General features: G+C 27.6%; 1 protein-coding gene across 3 annotated transcripts; it reads right to left on the reverse strand.

Annotated features, from left to right (window-relative positions):
• Positions 1 to 1,752: 1,752 nt before the first annotated feature.
• On the reverse strand, positions 1,753 to 19,970 carry LOC100202861 (protein arginine methyltransferase NDUFAF7, mitochondrial). Of its 3 annotated transcripts, none has more exons than XM_065804623.1 (13): positions 19,865 to 19,970; positions 19,659 to 19,738; positions 12,611 to 12,666; positions 12,433 to 12,513; positions 12,250 to 12,360; positions 11,670 to 11,783; positions 10,977 to 11,043; positions 10,727 to 10,785; positions 9,241 to 9,284; positions 6,280 to 6,490; positions 6,044 to 6,152; positions 2,102 to 2,169; positions 1,753 to 2,013 (listed from the first exon to the last, which is right to left on the reverse strand). In XM_065804623.1, exons 3-13 carry the CDS (start codon positions 12,656 to 12,658, stop codon positions 1,867 to 1,869), a joined length of 1,059 nt encoding a protein of 352 aa, XP_065660695.1. In that variant the 5' UTR covers positions 12,659 to 12,666; positions 19,659 to 19,738; positions 19,865 to 19,970; the 3' UTR covers positions 1,753 to 1,866. The 3 variants fall into 3 exon arrangements, with proteins under 3 accessions (XP_065660695.1, XP_065660694.1, XP_065660696.1); XM_065804622.1 differs by having other exon boundaries at positions 12,611 to 12,670; XM_065804624.1 differs by lacking the exons at positions 19,659 to 19,738; positions 19,865 to 19,970 and adding an exon at positions 16,881 to 16,975 and having other exon boundaries at positions 12,611 to 12,670.
• Between the last annotated feature and the right edge of the window lie 374 nt (positions 19,971 to 20,344).

Here is a 20,344-nt window from a genome sequence, read left to right on the forward strand (position 1 = left end):
TCGATAGTGCAGTGGAAAGTTTTCTTACTTTTTTTTTCTCTAAGGAATGATTGTTTTCTTGATTTTCCACACACACACACACACACACACACACACACACACACACACACACACACACACACACACACACACACACACACACACACACACACACACACACAAAGAACGGAAAATATCAGTTACACCGTAAAAAATTTGGTGGCCTAGACAATAAAATTTGAATATTTTAAGATTAACAGATAGCTCACCAATTTCAAAGCTATTTTAATTGGTCTTAGTTTTAAGCATTAAAAATTAAAATAATTCAATTCGTACAGATAGGAGGGGAGGGGGGCGTTTAGCCGAAACCCGGGCCTACATAATGTTAAGAAAAATATGTTACTACTATCATTTCGAGCAAACTAATATTATATAAGTTTTGTTTAATTTAGTTACTGAATGCTGCTTTGAGATGAAACTGAATATTTTCTATAGAGAAAATATATGTTTGTGAAGCTTTACTTGAAACCATGTTAATAGATGTAATTGCAAAAAAGATCTACATCAGAATAAACATCTGTACATAAACACCTAAAGAAAACTTTTGAAACTATATTATTTAAAAAGCCTACTTGTGGCATTTTCTTTTTTAATATAAGATTTTTGCAAGTATGACAAAGAAAGCAGAACATCATTTTGCATTTCGAAGAGGTTATGTTTCTATCAAACAGAAAAAAAAAAAAACTTTTTTGAAGCTGATTAAATTAATAATATTTTGCAAAAATTACGGCGTTTGGAGCAATGGATCAAAACTACCTTCAAAATAGGTCCACAGTAACAAATTAGTTGAGATAGAGAACTGCTCAAATTAGGATCATTATTCATAAATAGATTTTAAGTTCTATCACACATACCCGACAATAAAATTTGAAGCGGGTCATATGTGCTATTAAATGATTGCCCCACTTGATTTATATGACTTAAAGGTCATTATTTTTCTGCGCGAAAGGGAAAAATAATCACGTAAACACGCGTATTATAAATTTTAATTTGACTGAAGCAAAACTGCGCATGCTCGAGAGATTATTTTTTACTTTCCTTTCATGTTCCTGTAGAACAAGCGATGAGTCGAAACTCAATTAAATAAAGAATGGGATGAAACTGACTATGTTGTCTGTTTATACCACTTTGGTGGTAGTTACATGCGGCTATAACACTTATACGACTCAAGTGTAATAAATATCGTAATCACACGTAGCCTACATCTACTATTAATAGAGTGTAGCTATTTGATGTAGCGCGCATCAAATTTTCTTGTCGGGTATATAGACTCAAAGATACGATCGTATAAAGTTTAGAACTATCCATTTTAAAATGTTTTTCAAAAGTGTAAAAAATAAAAATTGATGCGGTTTATAACTAGTTTTCAACGGTTTTTCAGCTTTAGTTGATCACAGCAGTGACCAACTGCTAATGTGATCACTCCTAAAAAGGCGATCACTGATCACTTCTAAAAGAGCAATTATTACACACAAAAAAAAAAATTTTTTTTTACATAAAACTATATATTTCTGTATTGATTATCTATTTTGAAGAAACATATTAGAAGTGGTTCATTTCCTTTTTTAGTTAGGTTTTTTTACGTTTTAATCATTAAAACATTTTAATAATACAAGAGTGGGCAAATGGATTTAATATATATATATATATATATATATATATATATATATATATATATATATATATATATATATATATATATATATATATATATATATATATGTATGTATGTATGTATAAAAAAATAATGATAAAATAAACAATAGCATTCCACTCTTGTTAAAAAAGTAGTATATGTTAGTTATCTATGATAGAAAAAAATCTATTTTAGGTAAAACAAGGTGGTACTGGAGATGACAAGTTTGTCAACGCAAAGCATTTAAATTTTTCACCCATTTTCTCTGGACTAATAAGATAGTCTAGGGAAGAAATTAAGTTTCGAGCTTGTTCACTAGTAGCGGTGTTCAGCAAAACCTTAAAACAAAAGGAGGTGATTTTTCAAATATTTCAATTTAAAAATGCTCAAAACAAAAAAATAAAACACAAAAAGAAAATTTGAAACCTTCAATCTTTGTTGTATTCCCATTTGTAAAAGAAATGAACGTTGGGTTATGGGTCCATAATGATGCACTAAAACAATGTTTAAAGCATAGAGATTGTTGGAATACATTTAGGGGTCACCCATAAATTACATCACACTCTAAGGAGGGAGGGGAGAGGGAGGTTAGTGTTTTTGTGACGGCTCATACGGGACTTGTTACTAAAATGTTACGATGTAGTGACGAGGGGGGGATAGGGTCAAAAAAGGTCAAAAATTGCGTGACGTAATTTATGTACGACCCCTTATTTCTTATCTTTGTTTAAAGCTCAGACAATTATTTCGCATTGGTTCCCAAAATATTGAATTTTAAATTAAAAAAAACAATATATATATATATATCCTTTTTAATATAAATATTTTTGTATCTGTCAAATCGTTTTTATGTTTATACAGGGTGGATGCTCGAAATCCGGACAATATTAAATTTGCCGACATTTTTTTGTTTTTAAATTCTATGTTGCGAAATTCAAACATTAATCAAAACAAACATTGTACTCTCGGGTAAAAAAATAAAAATGCAAATTTAGCACATCATGTCAAAGGAATATGACCGTAGAGTAGCAGTGGTTGAGTCCCTCCGCGCCGGGCACTCTGTCCCAGAGATTATAAAATGGTTTGGCTTCCCAAAAAGCACAGTTTATGATATTGCAAAGAGGTTTAATGATGGTGCAGAGTCTGTAGAACGAAAAGAAAAGACTGCTCACAAACCAATCAGGAATAAGCAGAGTACAGAAGTCGATTAACAAAAACCCCAGCACCTCCATCAGGAAACTGAGCAAAGATATGAATGTGTCTCATTACACCATGAGAAGAGTGATCTATGATGACCTTAGGTACAATTCCTATGTCCTAAAAGTCAGGCAGATGCTGTCTGCTTCAATGAAGGAGAAGAGAGTGACTAAGTGTTCCTTTTTTTTTGCATCAATAAAACATGAAGCTGCCGGTTAATTTCGTTTTTTCAGCAATGAGAAAATTTTTACTGTAGATGCCAAAGTGAACAGAAGAAATGACAGATGGTTGGCTCAAGACCCAGAAGATGTCCCAGTGATTGGTCAGACAAAATTTCCAGCCTCTGTCCATCTCTTTATGTCTGCCACCACACTTCTTCCTGAAGGGCCAAAATGTCAATAAAGAAGTCTACTTGGACCTTCTGATTAAGGTGGTGAAACCTTGGATGGACAAGTGTTCCAATGGTAGGCCATATGTGTTTCAGCAAGATTCAGCTCCTGCTCATACCTCCAATTTGGTACAGGGTTGGCTTGAAGAGAATCTCCCTATGTTCTGGTCGAAGGACTTTTGGCCTCCAAACTCACCAGATCTCAATCCATTGGACTATTATGTCTGGGGCACTTTGGAACGTGAGACCAATAAATCAAGTCACAACACTGTTGAATCTCTAAAGCGAGCAATTACTACTGCAGCTGCCAACATGTTGGCCGATGAGGTGGAGCACGTCTGCTCCAGGTTCAGGAAGCGTATCGAGCAAGTCATTGAAGCTAAAGGCAGCTGGATTGAGTGAAATGAAAGCTCTTATATGTGTACATTACTGTTTAAAATTTCAGAAATATAGCTTTGAAACTAATACTTTTATTGTGATTTTTATTTTGTGTCAAAAAAGTCCGGATTTCGAGCATCCACCCTTGTAGTTTGTTATATATTTATGTTTATAATTGGTTAGTAATTTATCTAAAACACTTGAACAAAACAATGTTGACAATCAAAAAAACTTAATCAAAAAAAATGTAGTTATGCTTTAGTGAATGCAATAAATAATTTTACAATCATAAATGGTTTTGTCATTAAATAATACAATCAATGCTTTATTTCAAATTCGATTAATATTTGTTCTTTCGCTGTTTTCTAGGGTTGATCATTTCTGATAATTATCCGAGAGATTTTGCTCAAAGTTTCCGTATATCTTTAAAATTTTTTATTGCAATAAACTTATATAGTTTTATAAAATTTATTTCTATTCTTCAAAAATATGCTTCTTATCATTGTTGTATTTGGGTATTCTTTAGTCATTTCAACCGAAAATATATAATAATATAGACCCACAAGCGAAAAATAGACATCTTTTTGGTCAAATTTTTATAATCAATTTAAGAATAGTGCTTTTTATTAAAAAAGCAATAAAACGTTCAAGATTTATATTATTTTTACGTATATTCCTTTTGTGAAACAACAAAAAGTAGACGTTTTTTTAGTTAGCTTGTCTTTTGAGCTTGTGTATAAAATATTTCTAGCTTTTACTTCTCTCAACTATGATGTAAAATATTCACAAAATATAAAGAATAAATTTTTTTTTAGATTAAAAAATTTTATTGTGTATTATTTTTGTAGTGTTTTAAGGAAACAAAGATTTTTTATGTGTAAAGATTGTATATAAAATTTTAAAAAAGATCTGAGAACTTTTATGCATAAAGATTGCATTTAAAACATAAAAGGTACATGTTATAATTGCACAAGCTGTGTTAGATCATAATAATTTTTCTAAAAATGACATTGGGAAACACATTTGATCTGAATGTTAAGTAAAATAATAATGGTATGGTATTGATAATAATGGCTTGGTATAAAAATAATAATGGCTAGGTATGATACTTATAAAATACACACACAAATTGTCCACTTGGCAGTATTGGTTGAAAAATACGGTATAAACAATTTAAACCATTTTAAAGTATAGCATAATTTTTTAATATATTGATTTATAACGTCAAAAGTGCCCGAGCAAGGTTGTGGCGAGTGAGAGTCAAGTCTTAAAAGCACTCATTTAAACATAGCGCCGAAATTTATGACCACAAAATCATTAGTTCTTTATTTTTATTGCTTACTATATTTTTAAATAGTTTAAATTTTGCAAAAATGTTTCTTTACTTTTTGTCTTTAGTTAATCAATAACGTTGTAGAAATGGAAAAAAAATTGTGAAATACTGTAAATATTCAATCGAGTCTTTTTATATACAATTTTACAGTTTTCAGTCTTGTAGGCCAATTTAATAGACATTGAAAAATCCCCCTTCCTCTTTAGGGATGGGGGTGCAAATTATGTTCAGCCTTAAACAAAGCTTGCTACGGCAATGAAATACGTCAATATGCTCAGCAAATAACAATAGAACAATTTTGGAAAATTTAAAAACAAATTTTCAGTTGCTATCTATCGTTACGATAAAAAAACTCAACAAAATATTTAAAAAAGTGTTTTACTAAGGGGCTTTCTTAAATTATTGTAATCTGTTTCACAATATAATTGTCCAGAACAACTGCCTAAATAAGACATGAAATTTTACCCATTATTTATATAATAGCATATCTTTTTTTAAAAATTTCCAAATTTTCCCGATTTGAAAATTTCCGTGAAATTTTCATTCCTTTCATTACCGTTTTCAACATTAACGAGTTAACTTTTATCATAATTATATAAACTTTCAACAAAAAAAATTGAACATAACAAAAATACCATTTTTATATTAAATTTAACATAACTATGTCAAATTGAACATAACAAAAATACCATTTTTATGTTTAATTTAACATAAGTATGTCAAACTTAACATAACAAAAATACCATTTTTATGTTTAATTTAACATAACTATGTCAAATTTAACATAACAAAAATACCATTTTTATGTTTAATTTAACATAACTATGTCAAACTTAACATAACAAAAATACCATTTTTATATTAAATTTAACATAACTATGTCAAATTGAACATAACAAAAATATCATTTTTATGTCAAATTGAACATAAAAAAACCTTGAATACATATTGTTCCAACAAATAAGCACAAAAAATAATATAAACAGAACATTGTGAAAAATTTAACCTTTTTCATAATGCTTTGTGTGCTTTTGAGTGCAGTTCTTTTAAACTAAAATGAAAAAAAAAAACATACCTTCACCACGAATGCAACGCTTCAAGAAACCAAAATCAACATTAGCAGTTATATCACAAGATCCAGGATTTTTAAATATATTGTCAACTAACACATGGTTTTTATACCCCTATAAAAATGGAAAATGTTTTTCCAGCAATGATAGCGTGTTTCTGGGTTTAACATAATACAGGATAAATTTAAAACATAATATTAAAGGATAATAATAAAAAAAACAGAAAACAAAAATAAAAGACCCTCAAAGAGAATCTCTGACTGTCTGATTCTCCATAATCAATAATCATAGCACAACCCCCGTACGTAGAAATATTTTCACTTATGTATGACATAACAACTGCTGCTTCTGGGCAAACTTCACATTCATCTGCATTTGTTTCTGAATTAAGGAATGTTCTAGCAACAGGGCTAGGACCAGGTGCTGTAACTAACTGAAGTTCATTTTCTGACCTAAAAAACGATTTTTAGATTGACTAAAAAAAACTTTTAAAAATCAAAATTTTATATATTATTCTATCAACAGTAGAATAATAGATTCTATCAACAGTATATAAAGTATATGAAAAAAAATTTTTGACATGACAAAAAAAAATCTTTTTTTTAATTTCTGTTATTGTATTTAATTGTATGTTTTAATACTACAGTCTATAATACAAAACTTTTTGTATTATAGCTAAAAAATACTCAAGTATTATAGCTAAAAAATAACAAGCTAAAAAAAAAGATAACATTACGACTTATCTTAACTTAAAATTTAAAAATGAAAAAATTTCAATAACATTTGGAAGATTTTAACAATTGTAGGTCAACCTGCTACTCTAATATATTATCCAATCTGACAGGTGCCCTGCTGCCTTGTAGAATTTGCATTTTAAGTCATAGCTAAGGCCAAGAATAAAAATACTACTATAACATGGGGTTTTTGGTTAAGTAAAAGCAAGAGATGGCATCTCAATAAGAATACTGATTTTTGACAGACATAAATTTCATCCCTCTAATGTCTTGCAGAAAACCTAATATAAATTATCTTGCCAAATAGGCAAGAAATTTTATTGTTTCTTGCCTAGAATAATGAACATTATGTTTTTTTGCTTGTTCTTCTTTATTAAGAACATTGCAACTCATTCTGTTGAATCCTAATATCTCCTAAGGGTACAGCTCTAAAACTCAGTTTAAATAATTTTGAGGCCAGATGATAGTAAGCTTGTCCAACTTCTGTGGTAGCTCTCAAAGAGGCTGATAACTAGTATCTCTGGTAGCACACAAAGGCTGATTTTATCAAAAGCTATAAAATATCAGAGTATTAAAAGTGCTACTTTACGCATATATGACATCCATGTTTGTTATGTAATTTTGTTGTGATTTGTCAAAGTCATTTGAAGTGGTCTTAATTTTAATTTCAGGTTTATGAGGTAATTGCATAGCTTATTGTTTAGGGTGCCTCATAAAGTGGGTGGGTGCAGTGGGTGCCAAGTACAATGCTTGAGCCCCGTTTTTTAGAATAACTTAAATCATAAATAAAGTGGTAAAAAATATTAGGCATAAAAATTGTTACCATCAAACTGTCGCTATCTTCTACAAATATTGTTAAACTTCAAAGTTATTTATCTGTCACATCTAACTTTTAGTAAAACTCGACTGACCTGTTCATCTCTTTTTAAGACAAATTAAATTAGCTGGTATATATTTGCATCTTAGTGTTGTGCACTGAGCACTTCATCCTCTGATTTTTTAAGACTCCATTGTATTAAATGGCTTGGTTATCAGTGACTTTTCTCACACTAAGTTCAGAAATTTTACTTTTCCATTTTTTACTCAATAAAAATTATTTCCTCTACATACAGTATGTCAAAAAAGTCACCCCTGATGATTTTTCAATAAAAACAAATTATTATATGCTGAAATTTAGATTTTTTATGCACATTTTTTTTTTAATATTGAATTTATATCAAAAAACATTTTTATAACAAGAAATTAATATTCTTATACTTAAAACAAAAATTATCCACTAAATTAGAAAATGTGTAAGTCAAAAAAGTGTATCAACCCTTAAATAATTATTTTGCTAATATAAAATTAATAGCCTATTTGTGCGCCTTTTGCCTTGATGACTGCAAGACATCTTTTAGGCATTGAATTAACTAAGTTTTTAAGCCATTGTGTGTCAAATTTTTCCCACTCCTCAATGAGAATTGCCTTTAATTGTGACAAACTGGATGGTTTTTGATCAGCTACTTTAATTTTAAAAAGATTCCATAAATTTTCAATCGGATTTCGGTCTGGTGACTGAGGAACCCAATCTAACATCTTAATACTGCTTTTCTTTAACCACTCAGTAGCTAACTTTGATGTGTGTTTAGGATCTCCATCCTGTTGAAAGATAAAATTACGAGATAAGCAAGCACTTCTGGCGCTTGATCTCAGTTTTTTTTAGAGAGGGTGCAAAAACACATTGTTAATGTGTTTGGAACTGCTCTAGAAGCCACACCTGAGCCTCTGGAACATCATTATAATGTTGAACTTCTTTTTAATTTTTATAAATACTTTAATGATCACTGCTCAGCTAAGTTATTCTCTCATGTTCCACCTAACAAAATTCAATCTCATCTTGTCATTTAACAAAACTTGTCATTTAACAAAAATTCATCCTTTTACTTATTGCTCAAAAAATCTATTCCTTAATAATCAAATTTATCAGATCCTCACTAAACTTCCATGACTTAGTATGACTTAAGTTCAATAAACTTATTTAATTTTATGTTTATTTATTAAATATAAAAAAAGTTAATTTGTGTATTAATATTAATGTCTGTATCTCTTTGCAAATAGAAACAAAAATGTTTATGTAACAAGAAAAAAATAATAATGTAACTAATAGAAAAACTTTTTCAACTTGATTTTGAAAGATAGTCCTTAAATGAATGATGATCCTTAATTGAATGATGGTTCTTAATTGAATTATGAGCCTTAATTAAATGATGGGCCTTAATTGAATGATGGTCCTTAATTATGATTATATACTATCATTTATACAATTAATGATGGTATATAATTGATTGATGGTCTTTTATTAAGAGTACAAGTAACTTATCTCTCTGCAAAAAATCCCTGGGTACTAAAACATTAGGATAAAAATTAAAAAATTAGGTCAGAAAAAATGTTAAAAAATAAGTAAAATGTTAAAAATATATAAGTAAAACCTATTTAATCCAACTAATAGTTCATGATACTTTCCACCCACTTTCTAAATAACAATTCACATAATCATTAAAATAGATTTTAACAGAACAGTTAAATAGCCTGGTTCACATATATAAATAAATCTGTACATAGCTGAGCATGATACAGTATTGTTGATGTTGTATTGAAATAGTCATAGGCTATTTCAGAATTTAATTAAAAAAATCAACTGAGAGTTTAAGTTTAGCTGACAGACAATTAAAAAAAACTTGATTAACATTTCAAAACTTTAGTAAAATATTATTATCAAAATATTAGTATTTTGCTCACTTAAATATGTTTTATGCAAAGCTAAATATGCAATAGAGATTTGTGTGTGTGTGTGTGTGTGTGTATGTATAAATATACATTTATCAAGCCTCAGAATTAGGAATCTAATTAGGAAGTCGATCTCATAGTGCTAGAGGTCAGCATCAAGTCGGCGAAAAATATTTGACACGAAGGGGTTATCATAAAACATAGAAACTAGGTCGGCAATTTTTTGCAGACCTCAAACACTTTCAGGTTGGCATTGCCGAATGCTGACCCTAATTCCAAAGGCTGCACATACATATATGCCAGACGACAGGAAAGGCCTGTGATCGCACTCTATTCTTGACCACGTATTTATTTCTTTTTTGCGACAACTTAACCACGGCTTTTTAGATTTTTGAAAAAGAATATCAAACAAAACTTTTATTTATTTCAAAATTTTTGTTTCAACGGTGAATGTGATTTTTCTAAAACAATTTGTATTCTTAATTTTATAAACAATGATGACAACTATTTTTTTTAAAATGTTTAATGCGCTCGTATTAACTAAAAGATATTTAATGCGAGCGCATTAAATATTATCTTTGATAAGTCTTAATTGTGTAAGTTAAAATACTTAAAATTTTATCGCTTTACAATTTGTTTAGTTTTTGCCTATAATTTGTACTAAAGTTTGCTTTTAATTAACAGATGTAAAAAACATTAGAAAAGATTAAAGTTTTAAAGTTATTCAACCTTAACTTAAATATAAACATAACTAAAAATAACTTTCTAATAGAGTTTTAGTTTTTTTCGGGTTAGATTAGTTGAGTATTTTTATTTTTTTAAATTACTTTTTAAGATTTCTTTCATTTTTTATAGTTTAGCTTGTTTATAATTTTCTTTCTTTTGTCGGGATTTTTCAGTGCGTTTTCAAATAACTAAAAACCTGTGGTCAACCTTTCAAAAAAATAATAGCGAGCGTGGTCAGGAATAGAGAGCGATCGCACACCTTTCCTGTCCACGTCTGATATATGCATATACACACATATATGAAGCAATTAAGTCAGCTATTAAAAAAAGGGTTTATTAACTACATTTTCTGGGTTTATTAACTATATTCACTGATTGTTTTCTTAAACATTATTACTCAAATTTAAAAGATCAGCACTCAAAACAGCACATTTATTAAAAAAAAAAAAAAATTGTTAACACCTTGAATAAATGGACAGGTAAAGCATCAAAAAATTCATGCGCCAAATAAAATGTCAATCCTAAAAATAAAATGACTTCAGTAAAAGGATGCATGAAATATAATGATAGTTGATAAAATGAAATATTAAAAATATATTGAAAGTAAAACAAAATATTAAAATATTTTATTATTCGATGTATTAAGCTTAATGTATATTTAATGTAAGCTGTATTCACTTCTAAATCAATACTTTTTGAAACATTACCTTACCTTTTGGAACATCTTGTACATGTGTAAACCAACTCACTTTTGTTCCACTAGGTGTTATGCAAAAATCCTAAAAAGAAATAATGGATAAATTAGTTTTGTTAATTAAGCATTTTATATTAACATTGTAACACATTTTTTTAAATTGAAACATACTTTAGGATTTAAGTGTGTTGTTAGTAATTATGACAAAATACTTTTAATTATAACGGTGAGTTGATTACAACTATGACATTTTATTTCAGTATAACTTTATGTAACTATAAACTGGTAATATTGTAACTAAATTAAATCTTCGTTAAGTAACAAGACTTTTAAAAAATACAAACTTTTGATAGTACAATGTTTTAAGGTGCTACAAAAAGATCTGATAAGGTTGTCTCAGAGCACTGTGGAACAGTATTTAATAAGAAATCTTCTGCCCCGTCTTCTTTAAATTTGCGGACAGAGCGCTCATTGAACTTTAAACCTTTAAATTTTTTAAATTTCAAAACCAACGAGCTCTAATCACTGCACAATGGCAGTTCTTTTAGTTCGGTAAAATGGTGGCTCTTTTAGTTAGGTAAAAAAAAATTATGTTTTTAATCAAAACTAATTGAGTTTTATTATCAAATTTACTGATAAGATTGAAAATTTCTGGTAAATAAAAAGACATACATTTGTGGAAAAAGTACGTTAAACTTAAAGCAAACTGACCTTTTTTCCATGAGGTATGCCAAGATTTTTCTTTTGTAACGAAATCATTTTTTCACTGACCTCTACAAAATTCACTTCAAAATTGGAAAGAGTCTCTGGAAATTGTTTCATTACCTAGGTATTACATGTTTTCTGTTCTTAAGTATTTCAAATTATAAGAATCAGGGATGTGGAGTCCCAAAAGGACTCTGGCTTTATATCTCTACTTTTTCCAAGTCTGTAGTGTCCAGAAGCTCTAAACATGCTTGTTGACTTATGATCTGCTATAAGAAAAAAATTCATGAGATTTAATGACTTGAAACTTTTGTTTTTAAGCCCGGAGTCCTTGCCGCCATTATACCTACGGACTCCGGGCTCAAAAAATTATTGTTCCTCTAACCTAAAAGTCTTAATTTTTTTCCTATCAGTAGTTCATAAACTTATTTATATTTTTAGAGCTCCTGGATACCAAAAACTAGTATAAAGTAATCTTTTTGTGACTTTCAAATCCGGAGTCCTTTTTGGGACTCCGCATCCCTGATAAGAATATTTAAATAATAAAAATATTTAGTTTAATACAATTAGTGCATCTATAGTTTACCCGTAAAATATCTGCCATTAGTGTCCCTCTACCAGGTCCAAGTTCAACTAACTGAACACCACATGGTTTACCAATTTGTATCCATTGGGCAACAAACCATATTCCTATCAACTACAAAGCATTTATTAACTTTTCTAATTTGTTCATTTTTAAATAGATTTTAAAACATGCAAAAATGCTCACTTCTCCAAACATCTGGGATATCTCAGGAGATGTAGTAAAGTCTCCTTTAGCACCGAATACATCATTTGTCATGTAATAACCCTACAAAATTAAATAACAGTTAAAAACAAACAAAATTCTATATACAGTACAAAAATACATAAAAACTAATAAGTGAACCAAAATACAAGAGCCAAACCCATTTTGGATTAGTAAGAGCCTCTTTCATGTAGTTTGCTACTGTCATTGGTCCAACTATCTTTAAAAAAGCAAAAACATTGTATAATATATTGTACACACACACGTATTGTAGAAATAATCTTAATACTTAGTTAAATAGATTTAATATCTATAAGTTTTACACAGTAATGATCAAATGTTATGAACAAAGAAAATCATTAGATGTTATAACTAAAGAATTTAAAATATTTAGAAGTTCTAGAATATAATATTACCTTTTTATTAAAGAGAACAGTTTTTATGTTAGTTATGTTAATTATGTTAATACTACTGAATATATCGATCAATTACACAATTGGCAACAAATCACTTTATGTCCACTCAATATAAAATGCCTTAGAAAAAACCATATTTATATTTGCAATGGAAATAATCACCAAGAATGATATAAAATATAGGACTTACAGAGAAAACTTTTATATATAAGTGGCATAAGCATAAAAACTCTTTTCTTTATGAAAGTAAACCCAACTCTACTAAACTTTCTAAATTTGTATGTCACTAAAATAAATTTGTATGGCATAAAAATAAGGGTTTATATTTTCATAATTTATCATAACATGGAATATTCTAGACTAAGCAGAACCATTTAAACTTGGTGGTAAATTTTGCAATTAATGTGGTGTTTATATACTTAACAAGAAAACACCACATTATTACATTAGCATTAAACTTGCTGAATATACAAAATGAGTATGAAAATGCTACCATAAAAATAAACATAAAAATATACTATAAAAAGCTTTTAATTAATTTATATAAATTAATTAAAAACTTTTATATCATCAAAGCAAACACTTCATAGCATTTTTAATATTTTACTCCATAGCATTTAATTTTTTGTCCTTTTACCTTTTTGTTATTGTTATAATATCTGATGATCGCTGATGTGAATTTGATGATCGCTGATGTGAATTTGATGATTGCTGATGTGAATCTGATGATCGTTGATGTGAATTTGATGATCGCTGATGTGAATCTGATGATCGCTGATGTGAATCTGATGATCGCTGATGTGAATCTGATGTGAAACTTTAACTTATGTTATTACTAGTTATTTAGCTTTCATTGTCACCAAAAAATGTCACCAAAAAACGTCACCAAAATAGGAAACCTTTTCTTGAATTTAATCAACTTACATTTTCCAGTGCACCACAAGCTTCACAAGATTTTTAACAGAAGCACTGTCAAAATAAGTTACAGCTGCATGTTAAATACCAGTACTGTTATCAAGTCACACAACCAACACAATTTGCGTAATGAAAATACTGATAATGTTAGAAACTGTATAAATAAAGCTACGTGTCCTTTAGAAATCAATGCCTGACTAAAATATTGTTATTGAGACTGCTATAATACCAGCTAATCTCAATCATGCTAAGAAACCTTATATTATTATAAGAGAAAAGTCCTTCAATCTTGGGATTGCAAGCCACATAAAATCTTTTGACTTCAGTCAGGTAAAAAAATGACACTAAACTTTCTAAGAAAATTTGGAAACTAAAGGAAGCAGGCATTAAACAGATAACCAAGTGGAATATAATTAAAAAATGTCAACCCTATAACTCATCCTCAAAAAGATGTAATCTTTGCATAAATGAGAAATATCATACTTTGAGATACAATAAAGAAAATAAAAAAAGTGAAAGGGTGAAATGTAGGCACAAAAAAAAGCTTTTGCAATCGAGTTTCAACACTAGTTAAATTAAATTCCTGTTTGGCGTGAAAACTGACATTTGATATCATTGCAACACAAATTTATGAAAAGGATATCAGTTATTAAAACTTTTTTAGAAAATATTTACTTGCACCCTATTATGGCATTTTACAAAATAAAATTTCTTTAAAAGTATGTCAACCTGGGTCTCAAAAGAAACCACTTTAATTTAATTTTTTTATATTATGTTATAATGTTTAAGGGTTTTGAGTTACCCCTAAATATAAAATTACTTTTCGAAACCTAACTTTTGAAATCCAGTCTCATTTTATTATATAGAACTAGGAGGTATTATATAAAATAGAACTAGGAGGTAAAGAGGTAAAAAATTTCAAAAAATTTGTTTAATGTCATGATTTGTTACACACAAATTATGAAATTGAATATTTCATGAAAAGTGCATACTGTGAAGTGTTGAATTTTTATTGTTTTTTTTTAAATATATATTTTAGGCAATAAATAGCATATATATATTTAACACATACTAAGCGTATTTTAATATATATAGTCAGCCTATGTACACACTTTACTGCGTAATTCCCTATTTAAGTCAATTTTAAATATATTTTATATATAAGAAATATGACTATTTAAATAATAACAATAAAACTCAACAATTCACAAACCACAAAATGAGCAATAAATTTTTTTTTAATTGATAGACTGCCTGCCAAAACCAAACCCTCGGTCAATGTAACAACACTCCTCACATGTTCTACCTATTTGTCAGTTGTTGTAGAAGCACTCCTTGCAATCTTACCTATTTGCCAGTTAATGCAGCAGCACTCCTCGCATATTCTACCTACTTGTCAGTCAATGTAGCAACACTCCTTGCATGTTTTACCTATTTTTCAGTTGATTTAGCAGCACTTCTCACATGTTTACCTATTTGTCAGCCAATGTATGTTGAAAGTAAAAAAAAAAAAATTTCTAAATGTGTTTCTTTTTATTGAAAAAAATAAAAACATTGTGAATGTTTTTAAAAACATTCCAGTCTTTTAATTTGCGCTTTTGTGGTTTTTAAAAAACAATAAATTTAATCAGTTTTCTCAATTAAATTTAATGATTTTGATATAAACTGTACTTAATTTTGCTTTACTTAAACACAAAGAGTCGTTAAGTGCAGTTTTTTTTGCAATAAACGGTAGATACCAAACCATAGGAATATATATATATATATATATATATATATATATATATATATATATATATATATATATATATATATATATATATATATATGTATACATATATCAACCCTCGGAATTAGAAAAATTGAGGTCGGCAATAATTTGCCGACCTCAATCTTTTAGAGGTCGGCATCAGGTCGGCAAAAATTATTTGATACAAAGGTCTGACCATAAAATATAAAAACGAGGTCGGCAATTTTTTGCCGACCCTCAAATACTTTTAGGCCGGCAGTTAGGTCGGCATTGCCGAATGCCGACCCTAATTCCGAGGGTTGATATATATATATATATATATATATATATATATATATATATATATATATATATATATATATATATATATATATATATATATATATATATATATATATATATATATATATATATATATTAGTAGAAAATCACTTAACAAAAATTTTTTCCATTTTGGAATGGAAAAAATTTTTGTTAAGTGATTTTCTACTAATATATAATTGCTCTGCTCTTTTAAGAACATTGAGCACTCTATTGTGTAGAATACTTTTTAAAGTTGTTTAAATATATATATATATATATATATATATATATATATATATATATATATATATATATATATATATATATATATATATATATACATATATCTATATATATACATATATCTATATATATACATATATCTATATATATACATATATCTATATATATACATATATCTATATATATACATATATCTATATATATACATATATCTATATATATATATATGCAATATATATATATATATGCAATATATATATATATATATGCAATATATATATATATATATGCAATATATATATATATATATGCAATATATATACGATATACAATGCAGTAGTGGTGTAGTGGTAGAGCGTTTGCTTCATAAGCAAGAGGTTCCGAGTTCGATCCCCACCTTGTCCCTGGTAGTACCACGCTCAACTTGTTTCTCCGTGCAGCAGTCTTGTTTGTCAAGGTTCGTGTTTCGGAGTTATAGAGTTGAGAGAGGGTTATAACCACAATAAAGTAGCCTCCTCATCTGTAGTGGCTTTCTGGGTCTTGGGGAGGTAAATCAACGGAAAAAAAAACAAAAAAAAAAACATATATACATATATGTTTATATAAAGAGTGTATTTTCAGAATGTAATATATCCATTTTTGTGGTATTGAGATAATTGAGTTTTTTTGCCACAAACTCATATCTCGTATATTTGGAAAAATTATTATTGCCTAATGTATATATACATATAATAAATTAGATAATGTTAATAATTGAAATATTAGTAAATAAAAAAATAAATATTTTTTGTCAATAAACTTACATTTACTTTCAAAATACTGTATATCCAATTACAGCTTATTAGCGATCATTTTGTAGCGGTATATCCATTTTATTAAGATATATGTTAAGTTTATATGTTAAGTTTATAAACTTTAAAGACCTAAATAACTTTTAATAATTAATTTTATTTAACATATTGTAAACTATGTGCATTTAATGTTTGGTAATAATTACCAAATGTAATTAATTAAATTAAATAAATATAAATACTTATAACTAAAATATAATTACTAATTATATTTTAATGATAATGTGAATGTAAACAGTGTTGTGTTAAAGTAATGTAAACTATTATGTTTCAAAATTCACAATTGTGTATTTAAATTTATTTAGGAGAGTTAAATATGAGACAATAAACCATAATATTTCTTTATTTTATATTTAATTTTAAAGTTTGAAAAATAGTGATAGTGTAGTCATAATAATGATGATCAGATTTTTAAAATATTACTTTTTCAAGGAAAGGAGCATCAACACTATGCTTATTTCTTGCTTTATCCATAGCAGGCATATAAAAATAGACGAAGAATTAATGCATTGGAAAATGCATCAAATTTTTTAAAACATCTCCCTTACCTTCATAGACAATTAATTTTTTATTTCCGCCTCTATTTTTAAGTCTGTTTAAAATTAATGGACAATTAATATAACATAAACATCATTGTTATATTTTTTAATGAAATAAAATTTTAAAAATGAAACACTGAATTAGCCTCATTTTCTTTGCAATAAAGGAATTGTCGGTTTAACAAACAAATAAAAAACAAGTATTATTAATGAATGCTTTCCATAAAAAGAAACAGATAACAAATATACTTAAACTCATTAATATAAGTTATTTTTTTAATATATTTTCCATCATCATTCCATCAGTTCAGTTAAACAAAAAAAGTATGAAAGTATAAACACTATAATGAAAATTTCTTTTTTCTTGTTTCAAGCATTTTATCTTTTTTTTTAAATGAAATACGAGACTAAATAACGCATTAATTTTGTCCATCACAATCCACCATTTCATTATCACAACTCTATAAGATTTGTAAGGAAGTAATATACATTTGCCACGAATTGGTCACAATTAAATACCGCACTTTGAAAATAAATTTAAAATGCCATATCGTGTTTTGAAAATAAAAGTTTTTTAGAAGTAGAAAAATATAACGTTATACTTTGATTAGTATATATTTCTATGTTTTTTTGAATATGACGCTTACCGCGTTTTGAAAATAAACTCTTCACACACACACATATATATAAAGTTCAATAGGTTGTTGCATTTGGGAGTACGGAAGGTAAAAAATGATTCTTATGCCAACAAATATGTCACTTTTAATTACTTTTGACTTTCGTCAAACATTTGTGTGTTGTCAGAAAGTTAAAACCATTAATTTATTTACAAACTAATCATTTTTTTTAAAAACCGCAAAAACGCAAATTTAATTGACCAGAATGTTTTTAAAAACATTCTGAATGTTTTTATTTTAATTTTTTTTTAATAAAATGTTTTTGTTTTTATTTTATTTACTGTAAATCATGCACGGAGTGTTGCTACATCGACTATCTTATAGCCTGACACGCAACAAAGTGCTGCTACATCGACTGACAAATAGCCTGACTCGTAATGGAGTACTGCTACATCGACTGACAAATAGTCTGACTCGCAATAGAGTGTTGCTACATCGACTATCTTATAGCCTGACTTGCAAGGGAGTGCTGCTACATTGACTGAGGGTTTGGTTGGGGCAGGCAGTCTATCAAGTAACAAAAAAAAAATTCCAGTCTTGCATTTTAATTTTTACTTTTTGTCAATAAAACTTTCTGACAACCAGTTAGGAGTTATATATATATATATATATATATATATATATATATATATATATATATATATAAATATATATATATATAAAACCCCCTAACTGGTTGTCAGAAAGTTTTTCTGCATTTTGTTGACAAAAAGTAAAAATTAAAATGCAAGATCGGAATTTTTTTTTATTACTTGATAGACTGCCTGCCCCAAACAAACCCTCAGTCGAAGTAGCAGCACTCCCTTGCGAGTCAGGCTATAAGATAGTCGATGTAGCAACACTCCATTACAAGTCAGGTTATTTGTCAGTCGATGTAGCAGCACTCTGTTGCAAGTCAGGCTATAAGATAGTCGATGTAGCAACACTCCGTGCATGATTTACAGTAAAAAAAAAAAAAAAATTTACAGTAAAAAAAATAAAAAAAAACATTTTATTAAAAAAAATAAAAATAAAAACATTTTATTAAAAAAAATTAAAATAAAAACATTGTTTATATTATTAAAAACATTCAGAATGTTTTTAAAAACATTCAGTCAATTAAACTTGCGTTTTTTAAAAAAAACGATTATTTGTAATTAAATTAATGGTTTTAACTTTCTGACAACAGGAAAATGTTGGACAAAAGTCAAAAGTAATTAAAAGTGACGTATTTGTTGACAAAATAATCATTTTTTACCTTCCATACTCCCAAATGTAACAATTTATAGAACTATATATATTTATATAAGTATATATATATATTTTTATGGTTTGAAATCTAAACCTATCTATCTATCCATCTATGTGTGTGTGCGTGTGTGTGTGTGTGTGTGTGTGTGTGTGTGTGTGTGTGTGTGTGTGTGTGTGTATATATACACAAATCAAAACTTTGTTCCATTTTTTCATTTTATTTTTTTCTAAAAACTCAAACACTTTGAAAAAATTTAAATTCAAACAAAGATTTACTCATTAACCTTGATTTGTGACTTCAAATGATCAAATAAACAAGTATGCACAGATTTACATTGTAATCTTATCTGTAGCAAAATCTTATCTATAAAAATATAAAAATTTCAAATAAAAGAAAAAAAAAAGAGATTATTTTTCTCTCATATAAAGTCAGTTTATTAAAAAATAATTAGAAATGATAAAATCTTAAAACACTATAAATATTTGTAACCTGCCAAGAAATTTAAGTTTCTTCCTCTAAGCAAATTCATAAAAAGATTTATTCTATAATTATTAAAAAACTTTTTATGGCATGTGTAACAAATAATAAAATTCATTAGAAATAAAAGTGATTATTGATAATTATAAAATATTTTTAATTTAAAAATTCAATTATTTGATATTATAAATAAATATAAATAACAAAATATATTAATATTTTATGTATAAATATATAAATGCATATATTTAGATTTATGAATAATTAAATAATCTATAAAAAAATGAATATTTTAATTTTAGTGTATAAATTTATAAACAAATATTATATTTTATTATAAATACATGAATAAAAATTTTTATGTAAGTTTAGAATAGCGCTGAATTAGGCCAAACAAGAACGCCCTAAATGCAAAAAGGTAGCCTTTGAGATATATGTTAAAAACTGTTTAATCTTGGACTAATGTGTAAATAATATAAAGTTCATTATTAC

Source organism: Hydra vulgaris, chromosome 09 (genome assembly GCF_038396675.1).
Source record: "Hydra vulgaris chromosome 09, alternate assembly HydraT2T_AEP".
Taxonomy (NCBI): Eukaryota; Metazoa; Cnidaria; class Hydrozoa; order Anthoathecata; family Hydridae; genus Hydra; species Hydra vulgaris.